Source organism: Xenopus tropicalis, chromosome 2, assembly GCF_000004195.4.
Source record: "Xenopus tropicalis strain Nigerian chromosome 2, UCB_Xtro_10.0, whole genome shotgun sequence".
In the NCBI taxonomy this organism is placed as follows: Eukaryota; Metazoa; Chordata; class Amphibia; order Anura; family Pipidae; genus Xenopus; species Xenopus tropicalis.
In genome coordinates this window covers 103,639,579-103,656,738 of record NC_030678.2, presented here as the reverse complement: position 1 = coordinate 103,656,738, position 17,160 = coordinate 103,639,579, and the positions used below count along the sequence as shown (strand labels likewise).

At 35.3% G+C, this 17,160-nt stretch overlaps 1 protein-coding gene across 1 annotated transcript in view; it reads left to right on the top strand.

Moving 5' to 3' along the window:
- myh15 (myosin heavy chain 15) overlaps positions 1-17,160 on the top strand; it is a 39,030-nt gene that overhangs the window by 1,347 nt on the left and 20,523 nt on the right. The window contains exons 4-22 of the mRNA XM_002932286.5: positions 320-463; positions 1,220-1,376; positions 1,975-2,002; positions 2,527-2,623; positions 3,060-3,080; positions 4,784-4,876; positions 6,358-6,421; positions 7,828-7,926; positions 10,196-10,299; positions 11,510-11,648; positions 12,186-12,304; positions 12,520-12,669; positions 13,311-13,481; positions 13,999-14,178; positions 14,709-14,841; positions 15,381-15,448; positions 16,164-16,251; positions 16,481-16,598; positions 16,945-17,068. Of these exons, the coding sequence (XP_002932332.2) occupies positions 320-463; positions 1,220-1,376; positions 1,975-2,002; positions 2,527-2,623; positions 3,060-3,080; positions 4,784-4,876; positions 6,358-6,421; positions 7,828-7,926; positions 10,196-10,299; positions 11,510-11,648; positions 12,186-12,304; positions 12,520-12,669; positions 13,311-13,481; positions 13,999-14,178; positions 14,709-14,841; positions 15,381-15,448; positions 16,164-16,251; positions 16,481-16,598; positions 16,945-17,068 (2,097 nt within the window). The remainder of the gene's footprint in view (positions 1-319; positions 464-1,219; positions 1,377-1,974; positions 2,003-2,526; positions 2,624-3,059; positions 3,081-4,783; positions 4,877-6,357; positions 6,422-7,827; positions 7,927-10,195; positions 10,300-11,509; positions 11,649-12,185; positions 12,305-12,519; positions 12,670-13,310; positions 13,482-13,998; positions 14,179-14,708; positions 14,842-15,380; positions 15,449-16,163; positions 16,252-16,480; positions 16,599-16,944; positions 17,069-17,160) is intronic.

The window sequence follows — 17,160 nt, the reverse complement described above, 5'->3', positions numbered from 1 at the left end:
GAGAAATCTCCATGTTACTTTCTGTACAGTTATTTGTTCTGGTTGATACTTTTTGACTGAACAAGGGATGATAAAAGGAATAATAAAATGAATTGGTAATGGACATCTAGACATCTTTCTACTAGATCATTTTAACAAGTCAAAGAGTCATTCTGAGTCAAATGTTTACATCATTGTAAGCTCAGGATGCTCAGAACTTCTGGGTATGAGGATAAGCATATGTTAAACCTTGTTTAAATGCATTACTATACAGTCACTTACTGCAGAAAAAATAACTGCATTTGATATCTAATTTTTCTTGTTGCATCTCTTTATATAGACAGTTGTTGTGAAGGAGGGTGATGTCCAGCAGATGAACCCCCCAAAGTTTGATATGATGGAAGACATGGCCATGCTGACACACTTGAATGAGGCATCTGTGTTATTTAATCTACGCAAGAGATATGCCAACTGGATGATCTATGTAGGTTACCATAATTTATTGCTTTTGCCCTTTCAGTTCCATGTTTCTTTTATCTTTCCACTTCCCATTTTTCCTAGTAGCATAGATCAAAGAGAAAGCTAATAACATAGGGGAAATATAGTAAATGTTTTTTACTTGTCTAGAAACCAATCATAAGGTAGTACCCCGCTAGAATGTATGGAGTTAGCAATATGGTACTTTTATGCACTGTAGATTCTACAATCTATGGCTCTGAAAGGGTTAAAGAGTAAAATCACTTTGTTTACTTTAAAGTTACTTTCCTGAACATTTTTTAAAAGGAAATAGTGTTTACCCAATACACTACAATCAGGGTAGCATTTATCATAAGATTCCTAGAAGTTGAGCCATGATTTTACCAGACATATCTGAATCATAAGATTGTAACATTTTTAAATTAATACTATTAACAAAATAATGAACTGTATCTCTGTACTTGGGCATAAGCTAGATGAGGGATCAGAATTTTTATAGACCCCTATATCATTGGATGACTTGAGACACTTTCTTAGATATTAATTAGGGACAGAACTAGAATAAGGCCTTAAAGTCACCTGCCTAGGGTGTGGCCATTTTGGGAAAAAGGGGTGCAATTCCAAAGTAAATGATAAAAGGGGGTAATTACGTGATGGCAGTACACCTTTAAGGTTAAACTCATTATTGACTTTCTGTAGTGAAACATTAGATTTTTTTTTCACCATATTATATGCTAGTTTAAGTTTGTTTATCTGTTTTTAGACCTATTCTGGCCTATTCTGTGTGACTGTGAATCCGTACAAATGGCTACCTGTCTACAAAACTGAGGTAGTCGCTGCTTACAAGGGCAAGAGACGTTCTGAAGCCCCGCCTCATATTTTCTCCATTGCTGACAATGCTTACCATGATATGTTACGCAGTAAGTGTCCATATTTATATCCATCTTCCCATATTCTTGTGTGCATTTTTTTCTGCACAACATGTTTTAATCAGGCTTATCACTTTATATATAATGGCTGTAAAGCAAAGCCAATGTTATCCTCTAAATCAACATTTGAGAAACTTCTTTTCTCAGACAGCAGCAGCTGTCAGCTGTCTTATTGCTAAACTTTTTAATTCACTTCATAAAAAGTATACCATCATCTGGTTAAGATCTGTTTGCATTGGTTAACTGATTTGTATAGAGAATGTTCATACCACGGCAAACAGTATCAAAATAACAGCATTGCATGGAGCTCAAGCTTGAGCAGCAACCACATACAGCCACTGTAGGATCTTCACAGGGGTCATGGAGTTAAAAAGTAAAAAAAAAAAAAAATTATTCAAAGCTACATTAAGATAAGACATCTTCATAAGCCCTATGAGTGTTGTGCCTCGGGGGCACTAAATCATGGGCTCAAGTTCTCAAACTCACCACACGTCACAGAACTCAGAAATGAAATCATTGTTTTACAACATTTATAGCATGCCCATTTATTTTAGAAACATTAGCTGTAACACTGTTATTTCTTTGCTAGATCGAGAAAACCAGTCCATGTTGATCACGTAAGTACAATCCTCATGAAGTGGTAACATTATTACATTATCTAAAAGAAGACACTTTGGAAAATATACTTCCAGAAATAGGTCTATTACAAATTATTTACTATAACTATTTTCATCATTACAATACCGAGTAAATAACAAATGACCTTTATTTAGATTTGTAATCCTTTTAGATGGTTTGTCATATTAATAATGTGGTGCTAAATCCACCTTTCCATGTGTGCGTTTCCTCATTTTAGTTTAGGTAAAATAACATTATTTCTCTGATGCAGTACAGGCTAAGTAAATAAATTACAGCTGTTTGGGCCCCAAAGCAATAATGGAAGACCCCTAGAAAGATTTTGGGTTACATTTATGTTTTTTTTCTCCTTAAATCACACTGTTTTTCAAGGTACATTAGTATATTTTTGTATTAAATCACACTGTAAATAATATTTGAAACATATTTTTGTTTGCTATTGATGAAATGTATTCAGTAAAATATATCTGATCATTCTTCTTTTCATTAAATCTCTTTCAATCAGTGGAGAATCTGGTGCCGGCAAGACTGTGAACACAAAACGTGTTATTCAGTATTTTGCCACAGTTGCTGCTATTGGTGATCCCATGAGTAAGAAAAATGTAAGTTACCTTGCTAATAATTTTCATTTTGCTTTTGTCTAGCTTGCTGTCTTTTGTTTACTCTCTCCATTTGCCTTAAATGTTATTTATAAACACTTGATTAATTTGCACCTGGGCAGTAACCCATGGTACTGTAACTTTTATTTACATTGTTCCAGCCTGCAGCTGCAAAATAAGTCTTTGATTGGTTGCTATTGGTTACTGCCCATGTGCACAATTTGCTTAGTGTTTATAAATGAGCCCCTTTAACTGTATTTATTATTTGTGTATAAAATCACTTTTTAAGCTTAATTTGTGGCTATACGGTATTGATTCTGTTACCATTCACTTATTAATATGAATAGCAAATCCTCGAGTGGCCAAAACTCCCATTTAATGTTTTTATGTTTTTTCATTACCAACATTAATACGGTTTTGTTTGTTTTTTTGGTTGCAGCAACCAGCTACCAAGACTGGGGTAAGTGTCTATTTTTTCCTTACTATTACCTTATCTTGAGGTTTTAAGATTTATTCTATGTACTTTTATAATCTAATGATACCTACTCATAATTGCACTGACAAATCTGGGTATTACCTGCTTTTAATACTTCATAGCTATCAGTATTTATTATGAAATGACAACCCTGCAACTTTTATTTTTGAAGATAAATCTGTGAACTGCATAGATTATCTTAAAGATAATGCTTTATGTTTAAGGCAGCCTACAACTCACATAAAGTGTATAAGCATCACATGCATGAATCTGGGCTGTATTGATATTTTTTTTTGCTAGGGCTGCTTATAACCCAGTCAGGCCCTGGATATTTATAAATATAATAAACAAAAAGATGCTACAAATGCAAAATGCAACCAAATTATTGTAGAGCATAGTTTATACTTCCATAGTTTATAATTATAATTATTTATACTTCCATAGTTTATAATTATAATTATATTATAATAATGCATACTGCTGTTAAGCACAGGCTCACTTTTGTAATATGTGCAGGGCAAAGCAGTCACATGGTTGGTTATATTATACAGGTATGGGATTATTATATACCGGTATGCATTATGGGAAGGCCATCTTCCATAGACTGTATTTTAATTAAATAATTCAAAATGTTAAAACATTCCCCTTTTCTCTTTAAAAGTAAAACAAAACTTTGCACTTGCTCCTAACTAAGATATAATTATTCCTTACTGGTGACAAAAACAATCATATGGTTTATTTAATGTTTACATTTTTTTTAGTAAATTTAAAGGACAATGAAAGGTTAATATAAATTAAAAGTAAGTCTAAAGGCATTCTTTTTAAGTACTTACTGCATATCTAAATTCCCAGATCCCTGCTTGCGTCTCTGAGATATGGTGCTGGCAGCCTACAGCACTGTGAAGACTACAGTGACATCACTGAAATCTCTCTCCCCTTCCTGTAGGCTGCCAGCGGCAGCCTTCCTATTCTCTGAGCATGTGTGTAACTTGATCCTGTCTGCTGTTCTGAGCTACACATGCCCACCAGCCAATCAGAAGCGGATCTGGCAGAGGGGAGTGGGGGGAGGGAATGAAACACATGTGCAGTATGAAGCAAGGAGGGAAAGGAAGGGAGAATACCTTTTTAGAGATGGCTGCCTGTTCTAGAAAATGTGAAGTAAGTGTGACTGAGTAAATATTTGATTAGGTGAGCCAAAAGTGTGGCGTTTTTACTAAACAATATGAGGACTATTGGGCAGTATGCTTTTTAAATTTTGACTTGCATTCTCCTTTAAAGTATGGAGATTCAAATTACAGAAAGATCCCGTATTTCAAAAACCCAGGTCTTAAGCATTCTGGATAACAGGCCTGATAAGATCTGTCAATATAAACCCAATAATTAGGGTTTGTGCTTTATATATATATTTATGTAAAGGGGGGTTAGCTTAATGTATGCACAGAACACACATTGTGTATACATTTACATCTAAACATTGCAGTGGGAGCTACTTGCTGAAGTATATTGTGAATTTCCCAGTTTATTCAAACTGCCTGACAGCTAATTACAGTATGCAAAAAAAAGCCGAATATGTTATGTGTGCAGTTATATACACTGTAAGGCTTTACTGTCTGTATTTGAGTAAAAAAAAGTTGCACTCTGCTTAATTTCTTTGTAATGGGTCTTCAGACTGTTTAATTGTGTTTTAGGGAACACTGGAGGATCAAATCATCCAAGCCAACCCAGCTTTGGAAGCTTTTGGAAATGCTAAAACACTGAGGAATGATAACTCATCCCGTTTTGTAAGTTAGTTTTCTGCTTCCCTACTTTTATAACAGAAGAAAAGTTTTCCCAACAGTTTTTAGAGCACTTAATTATTTCATGGGAGCCAGGCATTATTATTTCCATGACTGTTATATGGCAAGTTTTTCTATGTGCTGAAATTATAGTGGAAACTGATTCCAGTAACATTTTAGTATTTATGTTTGTGGAGGTGTAGTTTACTGAACCAGCAGACAGTATAACTAATGATATAAAGGGTTATTTACCAACTGGCACAGTGAGTGTGGTGGTGATCTTCAGGGTTCCCCACGGGGTTGACAATAGGTAGAGCATAGTTGTTGCAAATGAATCACAAGCTCATGTATTTTTAATGCTGCCCACCAGAAGTAAATTAAAGGGGTGTTCACCTTTAAATTAATTTTAAGTATGACATAGAGCAGTGTTCCCCAACCAGTGGCTCAGGAGCAACATGTTGCTCACCAACCCTTTGGATGTTCCTCCCCGTGGCCTCAAACAGGTTCTCATTTTTGAATTTCTGGCTTGGAGGCAAGTTTTGGTTGCATAAAAACAAAGTATAATGCCAAACAGAGCCTTCTTAGGCTGCCAGTCCACATAGGGGCTATTCGGGGAGGAAATGCTGCATTGTGGGTAAAAAAACATTTAGCATTTTGCATACTGCATTAAAAAAGTGACACTTCTAGTTTGTTGTTATACAAGCTGACCTGCCAAGGCCACTGTCACCGCATAACTGACCCCTTTATATAATTGTATTTCATTTATAAAAAGGTTTAGATTTCACATATTTACTTTTCTTTTACAGTTCAACTTTGTTGTCTGCTTGTCCAGCACCCACAAATAAACTTTATTTTTACCAACAAAGCTTATCTGTTGTATAAACATGAGCCCTGTATCCTCATTTATGTCTCTAAACCACAGCAAATATGCAATTTTTAAACCAGTATAGAGTAACACATTATGGGCCTGATTCACTAAAGTCCGAAATAAGGAGTGCTATTTATAGCATGCGTTAAAAATCTTATCACTTCTTATTTTTCGCTCGATTCACTAAAAGGACACTTGTCATAATTAAGAAGCGATGTTCTTGGCGTTATTTATCTTGCGACGACATATTTTCAAGCAATATATTACGCAGCGTACAACATATTACGCAGCACGTTGCTTGAAAATATGTCGTCGCAAGATAAATAACGCCAAGAACATCGCTTCTTAATTATGACAAATGTCCTTTTAGTGAATCGAGCGAAAAATAAGAAGTGATAAGATTTTTAATGCATGCTATAAATAGCACTCCTTATTTCGGACTTTAGTGAATCGGGCCCTATATCTACAAAACCATTTTATTTTTTAGTGTTAATGGTCCTTTAATGATGGGTCAAATGTGACCTGCAATAATCCAATATGTGATCATTAAAATGGTTATTCTTAATGTCATTACATTTTTTAATGTTAATAAAAATATTACTATTATTCATCTACAAAGGGTAAATTCATCAGGATCCATTTTGGCACCACGGGCAAGTTGTCATCTGCTGATATTGAGATTTGTAAGTTTTTAGCTCTTGAGCTTTGCTAGTTGCATGCCTGCTGAGTCTAGTTGTATATTGTTCTTTTTTATGTATGATTGAGTATGTATTGTATGATGATGAGTTTTGACATCAATAGTGATAGCACACAATATAATTTTACAACAGAAGGGAAACCATATAAATTAAGAAACATGGTAACATGGAAAGAAAATGTAATTTAGCACACAACTGCAGACATTTACAGACTGTGTATACATAGCAAGAAAAATAATACATTTGTTATAAATAAAGTCTAAATATTTGTGGTCTGGTTACACTAAAAAACATTTGGGGTATTTAGATTGCTTTTGCTGACACACAGGTGTCTTCAAAGATAATGTGCAGAGAGAGATTAGTAAAGGAGGTTACACTGGCAACAAAAAATGTTTTTACAGGATAATTGCAGCTGCCAATAGAAGGCTTAGATAACCAATGACCAATAAGTGTTCTTAATTAATGTTCTTAATTAAACACTTTTTAATAACTGTCCAGCTGTCCTTACAACTGTCGATATAATCATATGAAACAAGGTTTCGTATGATTTTTAGATCATGTATCCTGACTTTTGTACCACGGTTGTTAAGTTGATTGGACAGGTTTGAAAATTTCTTTTGGAAAATGAATTATCATTACCCAACAAAAATTTTCAAATGTGTATTGCATGTATTGCCTATCTGACGAAAATCCATGGGTAAAAAAAATCTGTATTTTAAAATAGAAACTGACGAAGCTTCGCGCACACAACCGATTAAAGCAAGGTCATTCAAATAGGCACATACTATAACCTTTAAACAAGAACGTCATTCCTGGTATGAAATTTTCTATACGTCACTACTATTTCCGGGACATAACTTTCATATGATAGTTGTCTGTCAATTAATGGCCAGAACATCATCCATTTTGTTATTTTTCCAGCTAATCCTGAAACTTAATCTTAATCCTGAAATCTAAATGTTATTTTTAAAGTGTTGCATTAAAATGTATAATCTATATCCAAACATTTGACAATGCTAACTAAGGTCTGAACGTGTATGGCCAGATTGATGTGCATCCCTTAAAAGTAGAAGGCCATAAGTGGTTTCTAGTGGGAATGCTGTTGGGGGTTGCATGGAATTTTGCTTTAACAATAGCTGAAGGTGCACAGTATCTTTTCCTGATTAAACAGTTTTTGAAGTCCCACCCTTTAGGGACCTGATGAAGCAGGTCAGCCTAATGCAGAGTTATAAAACTGGAACAACATTTATGGTGCAGTACACTGTATAGATCTTCCATTTTTCTAACACTAAACCTTAAGTTAAGTGTTTTTTTCCATGTGTCATTTTCCTAATTCTTTTCCTCTACCAGTGAAGCTTTTTAACATAGGTCTGTTGATAATCTTCCTCCAGATTTGCTGGAAAAATCCAGGGTAATTTTTCAGCAGCCAGGAGAAAGAAGTTACCACATTTTCTACCAGATTTTAAGTGGGAAAATGAGTGAGTTGCAAGGTAAGTCTAAATGAATACATGTTATAGGCCATGTAGTGGGAGGATTATATGTCACTCTTCATATGTAAGGGCTAAATAATATTTTTTGTATGGTGTTATATAAAGAAGTCTGTGGAGCCCTTAAGCAAACTGGGGTTCATAAAAGCCTCCAGTTGATCAGCTTTGATGTAGCCAATCAAGGGGTTCATGTGTTGTCTTAAAGGAGAAGAAAACTTACTATCACTGAAGGGTGCCAAAACTTTAGGCACCCCCCAGTTATTGTAATCACTTACCTTATACCCTAGGCCGGTGCTCGTATTAGCAGAAAAGGGTAACTGTGACCGAGCCATCCTCTTCTGTCTTTTCTCCACTTGCGCATGTGCAGTAGAGTGAAAAGCCGAACTTTAACAAGAAAGTCTGCATTTTCACTCTACTGCGCATGTGCCGGCCCCAGGTTTCAGAGGAACGAAGATAGATGGAAGAGGATCGCTAGGTCACAGATTCCCCAAGCCAGTGCATTTTTCTGCTAACAGGAGCACCAGCCAGGGTATCAGGTTAATGATTCAAATCACTGGGGGGTGCCTAACATTTATACTGCAGTTATTTGCATTTATGCCAACCTGTACATGGGTTGGTGGGAGGAATCCCGCATCTTTGGTGGTAAGGCACCTTTGTTATAGCACGTGGTGTTATATAGGAAGTTTGTGGATGGCCTCCTTTTTGTATGGAGGGGCACTGAATATCCTTTTTCACAATTTGTGGAATTTTTAAATATGAATGATTTAAACTTAAAATTTACAAGTGAGTATGGTAAAACTCGGATCACGTTTTTGGACCTTGAATTAAGGAGTCACACGGGTCTGTTGAAACTGATGTCTATAGGAAGCCTTGTGCGGGGAACTACCTTTTGAGGGCTGACTCTTGTCATCTAGGACCATGGCTGGTGAAGTTCGGAGGGGGCCCTTTGTGATGGAGGGCAACAAAGGTGTTTCCCATTTTATAGAAATCAAAAAAAAAAAAAAGAATCAAAAAGATCATTCAAAATTTGTTTCCAGTTCTCTTCAATGACCCCCAGTGGTAGTGGATGGTTGTAGATTTGTTTCAGATAGAGCCCCCACTTTGGGCAATTATTTATCTCCAACAGTCTTGAAAAAAGCTAAAACTACATGGCTTGACATTAAGGGGACATATCCTTGTGGTGCGCGGAGATGTATTACGTGCACGTAAGCGTTCCACTGCTTTTGACAGCACTGTGACCAAGTGTTCTTTTTATATGCGCTTTTACGCTAATTGCAACACACACCATGTGGTCTATTTGTTGACTTGTATGAATTGTTTCCTTCAGTATGTGGGCTGTACTATTCGTCCACCTAAACATAGGATACGGGAACATATTGCACTCATTGTTGCAAAAAAAAGTAATAGTCCAGTTTCTAGGCACTTTATTGACTGTTGCAATAGTAATGTGGCTTTGCTGTAGATTCAGGTCATTGACAGGGTGTTTCCAGATGAACGAGGTGGGAATCTGTGGATGAAACTTTTGCAGAGGGAAGTGAAGTGGATATTTAGGGCACACACCATCCACATGGTTTAAATTCTATATTTGATATTAATAGTTATGTTCCCTCAAAGTGATGCCGCCAGAGAATTGCATATGTCATGTTAGTCTATCTTTCTTTATTTCGTTCTACTTCATTATATACACATAAAGAGAGAAAGAAAAAAAAGGGATGTGATGTCATTAATTGATAGGCTTAATAAAGTATGTTTCTGTCTCAAAATGCATGCTATGATTAAGTGCGGGTACGCACGAAACACGTCAGGCGTTCTGGGTTATTAAGGATGTAAATAAAGTTCGAGTTTTATCCATTTTCTGGCTGACCATGGTGCTTTGCAAGCCGCTTTCTTCAGACATTTAACAAATCAGACAAACTTAGAAGCAACATGAGTATGGTTTTAGAAACGGCTAAAAGTGTGGCTTCCCTGGAACATTTACTTGCCAAAGGGAAGTTGCTGGAAAAGCTGTCCACACAATCTGCACACAACCAAGTATTACTCTGGTATTAGCTGCATGGACAGCTAAAACAGAAAGCCTTATAATAATATCATTATTATTAGTATTCAAAGAGCCTGTCTGCTTATCTGATTTGTGCACATTACCAGCTAACTTGAGTAACCAAAACCACAAGGTAATGAGGGAGAGCTAATCATCCATTTGACATTGCTTTCATACTTTAACGCAAAATGAAATCAAACTAAACTTTTCTTTCTTTTCTTTCCTTTGTTACAGACATGCTACTTGTTAGTACAAATCCATATGACTTTCACTTCAGCTCTCAAGGTGTTGTAACAGTGGACAACCTTGATGATAGTGAAGAATTAATAGCGACAGATGTAAGTCTTGACTTTGATCGTTAAAATATATATATATATATATATATATATATATATATACCTATAGATACAAACATAGAATTATATAAAAATGTTCATAATGTAAGGCATGTATTTCTTGACTAATTCCTTTTTTCAAATGATTCTAAAATAGTTTAGAAAAATATCTTTTAACCAGAAGCTTGAAAGTCTGTTCCCAGACTTTAGATACAGCAGAGGTAACTCCTGGAATGTAACTGAACTTGGAAGTTATTAATGTAGCGATGCAACACATAATACATGCATGTTATAGACAGACATCTTCTGAACAATAGACTTTGCGATACAGGTATGGGACCCGTTATCCAAGAGATCTTTCCGTAATTCAGATCTCCTACCTTAAGTCTACAAAAAATTATTTAAAATTTAAATTATTTATTATTTAAACAGTATTTAAACCCAATAAGATTGTTTTTCCTCCAATGAAGCTTAATTATATCTTAGTTGGGATCAAGTACAAGGTACAGTTTTATTATTATGGAGAAAAAGGAAATCATTTTTAAAAATGGGAATTATTTGATTAAAATTTCGTCTCTGGGAGATGGCCGTCCCGTAATTCGGAACTTTTTGGATAATGGGTTTCCGGATAAGGGGTCTGATACCTGTATTAGTAATCATCTGCTAAAGTCAGGAAATGTGGCATTAGGGGTGCTCTGCATTAATGGTGTTCTACATGAAAGCAGTTAAATACTTGTTAAGATGGTTGGTAGATCAGTCCCCCTAGCGTTTCTATTTTCTAAATGCTTAAGAAGATGAGGAGGCAGAAATACTAACTAGAGTATTAATAAGAAACTGCATCTGCATTTATTTAAAGATAATTTAGGCAAAATTCGCTACTGAGTTTTCTATAAAGATATTCCAACACACACCTAGTTCTATTTCTCCACTACTAAATATAAAAGCTATGTGTCAGAAAAGCTACTCATGCCCATCTATTCTCCAAAGCACAAACAATGCAACAGCACTGCATAGCTGTACCATTTATTGTAAGAAGAATGGGCTACCATTGCAGGGTATGCAGTAATTATTATTTTGGTCTTATCATCTAGAACTACAGTAATTCAGATTGAGTTCTTTGTTAAACGATCAAAGAAATGAGCACAACTGAACAGTCATTGTTTTTGGGCATTAAAATTCTACTTAAAAAAACAAGTGATTTTATTTTTTACAGCAAGCTTTCGATATATTGGGATTTATTCCAGATGAAAAATATGGCTCTTACAAACTGACTGGTGCAATAATGCATTTTGGAAATATGAAATTTAAACAAAAGCAAAGAGAAGAACAAGCAGAAGCTGATGGCACCGAAAGTATGTCGGTGATATATCTTTAATATACATTTGCCTAAAGCATTATGATGATATAATAATGTACCAGTGGGATTTTTTTCTTTTTCCTTGTTTCTGAACAAAATAAAAACAATACCCAGCTTTGTATAAACTGGTAAAAGAACAATGTTTAGCAGTGTAATTCAAATGGATCTTCCCTGAAGTTTCAGGCATAAATATATATTATTGGCATCTACTAAAGGAACACTATCATCCTTGGCTACCCTACGTTTTAACCCATCTATAGTTGACCAAGGTACAAAAAGCATATCTGAGCTTTATTTAACAAAGTCAATAGTGAAATTGCTATAGTTAAACTTATTTTTACCATATCAATGTTGTAAACCTGATCCACAGGATTGTAAATATGTGACATCATCGCATCAAGTTATCTGTATAGTTCCATCTTCTTGTAACTGGTGCATTTATAACTTTTTGAAAGGCACATGGCACTACTCTAAAATTGTGCCTGTTTTTCTTAAATGTAACACTATCAAATTTTTCTATTTCTTTAAACAGATACAGATAAGGCTGCTTATCTAATGGGCATCAGTTCCTCTGACCTGGTAAAAGGCTTATTGCACCCAAGGGTGAAGGTTGGCAATGAATACGTGACCAAAGGTCAGACTGTAGCTCAGGTAGGTTCTTATGCACCAGAAGTGAACCGAATAATGTGATTACAGAAAAATTACAGAAAAATGCTAAAAACATAAAGTTAATTATTAAAAAACCAAGTGATATTGCTAAAATAATTTAGCTACATGACTTAATGTGAATTTTGTTTTATCTGCAATACTCTTTTGCTAATGTAAAAAAAAAAGTAAAATATTTTTGTAACATTTGTTTTTTTTAGGTTGTGTATGCAGTTGGTGCATTGGCCAAAGGCATTTATGACCGTATGTTTAAATGGCTGGTTGTTCGCATTAACAAGACACTGGATACAAAGCTACCAAGGCAGTTCTTTATTGGTGTCCTTGATATTGCAGGATTTGAAATTTTTGATGTAAGCTTTCTGGTTCAATATATTTTTGGGACCCACTTGGTTGATAATCAAGTTCATGGTATGACACCATAGCTTTAACAATTACCCTCACTTAGTTCTAGGGATATCCAAGATAGCATTTGTCTTAAATCACACCCTAACTGTCCTGCCCCTTATCCACTATACTGGACCCCACAGTTTGGGAACAACTGTATTAGAATAGTTGACTGCTCTAAGTGACATGAAAAAATCCAAATGTGTAAAATAAGACTTTCTGAGAAGAAGAACCAATGGCAGTATGTTTTGCTGACCCTTTTTAAGTAGATTGCTGTATCTTTTGACACAGTAACTGTTTTGACACCCTGAGACGTTTAGTAGTGGACAGGGCCCAAACTAGGGGTAGGCAGAAGAGGCACCTTCCTAGGGTGCAGGTGTGAGGTGGCAGGCCAGGTTGCCTAGGGCACCTGACCGAATTGGCCCGCTTCTGGTAGTCGAAGAGCCCCAGGTTGCAGAATTCTGCACAAACTTTGCCTGACATTTAAAAAAAGAAGAACTACAGAGCAAATTAATCACTTTTAAGGAATTCATTTGTTGTTTGCCCATCATTAAATAGTAATTAGATATCAATATGTATGTATATAGCTTATGTCTGCTGTTTTCAGTTCAACAGCTTTGAACAGCTCTGCATCAATTTTACAAATGAAAAACTGCAACAGTTTTTCAATCATCACATGTTTGTATTGGAACAAGAAGAATACAAGAAGGAAGGCATTGACTGGGAATTTATTGATTTTGGACTGGACTTGCAGGCCTGTATTGATTTAATTGAAAAGGTACAAAGAAACATAATCTTCAGTAGCTGTTTACTATTGAGTAATACTGAGATTTATGTTACAGTTTTTGGTTACATAATTTTTGATAACAGTCACGCATATGTGCCATACTCTTTGCGTCCCCATTATTTCTAAAGATAAGCGTTCTCTCTGTCAGTTCCTGCATGTTGTCTTGGTAATAGTTTCTAAGTACAAAACACCAAATGTGACCATATCACTGAGCATCTTAGATAACACAGACAGGCTTTCCTACTTGATTTAGTTCTTCCATATTATTTTATACTTTGTTTGCATATAATTGTGGTTTATACAGGGAACAATAAACCACCTACTATAAAATCTATATTAGAAGTTACCAATGAGTTACATATAAAGACATGCGTTATATAATATTATGGTTAAATATTCCGGGATTTTTGCATGCAGTTGTGCTTCCAGGTGCTATACAGGACAATTTTGAACTATGTTTCACTTAATAAAACCTAGAAATTACAAATTAAGTCACCTTTTGTTTTAGCCCCTAGGTATTATGTCAATTCTTGAAGAGGAGTGCATGTTTCCTAAAGCAACTGATATGACATTTAAGTCTAAACTTTATGACAACCATCTTGGAAAGTCACCTAACTTTCAAAAACCTCGGCTTGACAAGAAAAGGAAATATGAAGCACATTTTGAACTTATGCATTATGCTGGTGTTGTAAGTAGTCTTATAGTAGACCTATTTATTATTACTTTTACTTGTTATATTATCTTTAATAAAGCATATTTTCAAAGCACTGTAATATATAGAGTGCATACAAATATTGACAGAAGGTTCCTGTGGTAGATGGAGAAAATTTTCTTTCAGCTAAAAGTAGAAAGCTTAGGAAAAAATTGCATGCAATGTGGCAAAGTTCTAGAGAATGGACACATCTCTAGCAAAGTCTTAAATGTAAATTTGTGACACTGCAAAGAGTGCGGTGTTGAGAACAAGGTCACTAGAAGAGTGTAACAAGCAGTTTGGTGAGGTGTATAGAGGAGCAAAGTTGTAAAAGGCTTTACCAACTGGGTGTTAATCGAGTGTTAGTTGACTTAACTATATACTGTACCAATATAATTTCTAAATTTTAAATTAAATATTTTTTAGATCATTATTTGCATTGCTGATTTAAAAGGGAAGTTCACCTTAACCTTTTAGACCTGATTTATGATATTAATACAGATTTTTTCTGCTCCCATGTTTGACAGGTTCCATACAACATCATGGGCTGGCTGGAAAAGAACAAGGATCCACTAAATGAAACAGTTGTGGGTCTCTTCCAAAAATCTTCCAACAAACTCCTTGGATGTTTGTTTGAAAACTACGTGAGTTCAGACAGTGGTAAGTGACAAGGAGTAAAAATGTTTAAAAAAAGAATTCTCTATTACAATTCTCTATATACATAACCCAAAAGACAATCTGGATATTTTTTTAACAGTTCAATTTTAAACTGCTAGCCCAAGTGCACAGTTTCCCCTGTCCCCTCTACATCCCTCAAATTTAGTGTCTGTACCTGTTTCAAAAAAGAGGTGGTGTGCAGCAATGTATGGCTCAGTGACTTCTGTTTGCATAACGGTGATTGAAGAGTAGGAGCACTGGGCTGGGAGCATGGGTTGGCTTCCATTTTGTTTCCTCCTGGACATCATTCACTGTCTTGTAACCTGGGTAAACACTTAAAAATTGAGGGAGGTTTTAGTTCCCCTGAAAGCAAAGCAAAATATATTATCAAATGTAAATGCATGTACAGTGCAGTTGTATTTAAAAGGACAGACAATATGATTGCACAAATGATGGAATCATATACATGAGCAGGAATAGAGAAAATGTTACTCAGTTTTGTTGCATTGGGCTCACTTTTTTTATACTCATTTCATTTGCAGCTGACCAAGGCGGAGAAAAGAAACGCAAGAAAGGTGCCTCGTTCCAAACTGTGTCCTCTTTGCACAAAGTAATGTTCTTTTATTAACTTGTAATTTTTATGGTAACATTTTTTAATTAAATAGGTAGACTAAACCAGCAGGTATGAAACATTCCAGATGCTGATGAAATACATAGCTTATCTGGATGCAAAGCTTCCTCTTATCCGAATAGTAGTTTAATGTATATGCTTTTATGCCTGCGTTCCCTTATGTGCTCTCTGTCTTGTCAGAGCCTTTAATAGTATGTCAAACACATTAGGGGTCATGTACAAAAGGCAGGTAGTGTAAAGTGCAAACTGCTATGTTTTGTGTATCACAGAAGTAGATCTTTACATCCTGTGGCAGAGTAGGACTGCTATGCACTATGCACCTTGTGCTGTATTTTTAATCCAGTTCAAAGTGCAGAGAACAGCAAGGCCCTATTGCTAGTTGAAAGAGCACTAAGGGCATGATTTGTGCTCTATAGTGCTCTAATGTCTGGAGTCTTTGTTAATGACCCACATAAATCCTATACATACCTGTAAATCTGTAAAAGATACAACCTTTCTTTACATATATTACCTTCTTCTATTGTACCGTTGTCTTCATTTTAGTTATTTGAGCCTATACAGTATAGAATAGTAAATGTCAACACACAGCTTCCTCTGGTCATTCAAACCTTCATTCACAATATAATGTTTTTGTTTCTCAGTTAATGTTTTATCTTTTTAATTATGCTATATTTATTATTATCATTACTTTCAGGAAAATCTCAATAAATTGATGACAAATCTTAGATCAACGTCGCCACATTTTGTACGATGTATTATTCCCAATGAAACAAAAACTCCAGGTACACTTATGAACTTATTATTTATATAGCACCAGCAAGTTATGCAGCACCTTACATTCATTTATAACAATCATGGGTCTTACAATAATTTAACAAACAAGGACTACAGAAAAAACATAGGATTAGAGGGTGCTGCTCACAAGAGCTTACAGTCTAAAGGAATTAGGGAAACTGATATGTTACTGGACATATTTAGATTGTGACATAGGTTTATTATATATTTGACTAGGTGCCATGGATCCTTTTCTGGTACTTCACCAACTTCGCTGCAATGGTGTACTAGAGGGTATTCGTATTTGCCGAAAAGGGTTTCCAAACAGGGTTTTATATGCTGACTTCAAGCAGAGGTAACCATATTTATAACCATCTTGACATTTAGCACTATTTATTTACTGGGCAAGTGTTTACAGCTATAAACGAATGAATATTAGGCTGAATAAACAAATGATGTCCCACGGAGTGTTTTAGTCACCCGCAATAGAGTTCCACAGCCACAGGCGACTAACAACTCTGAAATTTATTTACATTAGAAAGCATCTTATTTAAATCAGTGAGGTATATTATTGTTCTTCCTATTCTCCAGCAATGATGGATCTAAATAGAGAACAAAATACATTTCCCCTTATTTCCTTTCTTAATTCACCAACTTTTTCTGGAACAACAGATTTATGCACCAACCTTGATTTCTGACAGATACCGAATTCTGAATCCAAGTGCCATTCCAGAGGATAAGTTTGTAGATAGCCGAAAAGCATCTGAAAAGCTTTTAGGTACATTGGAAATTGATCATACCCAGTATCGTTTTGGGCACACAAAGGTAACTATCAACATGTTTATAACTGGTATTCTTCTTGTAATGCCCACTCTGAACGTTTACAGGCTATATGTAACCAGCTTTGAAGTTTGTTT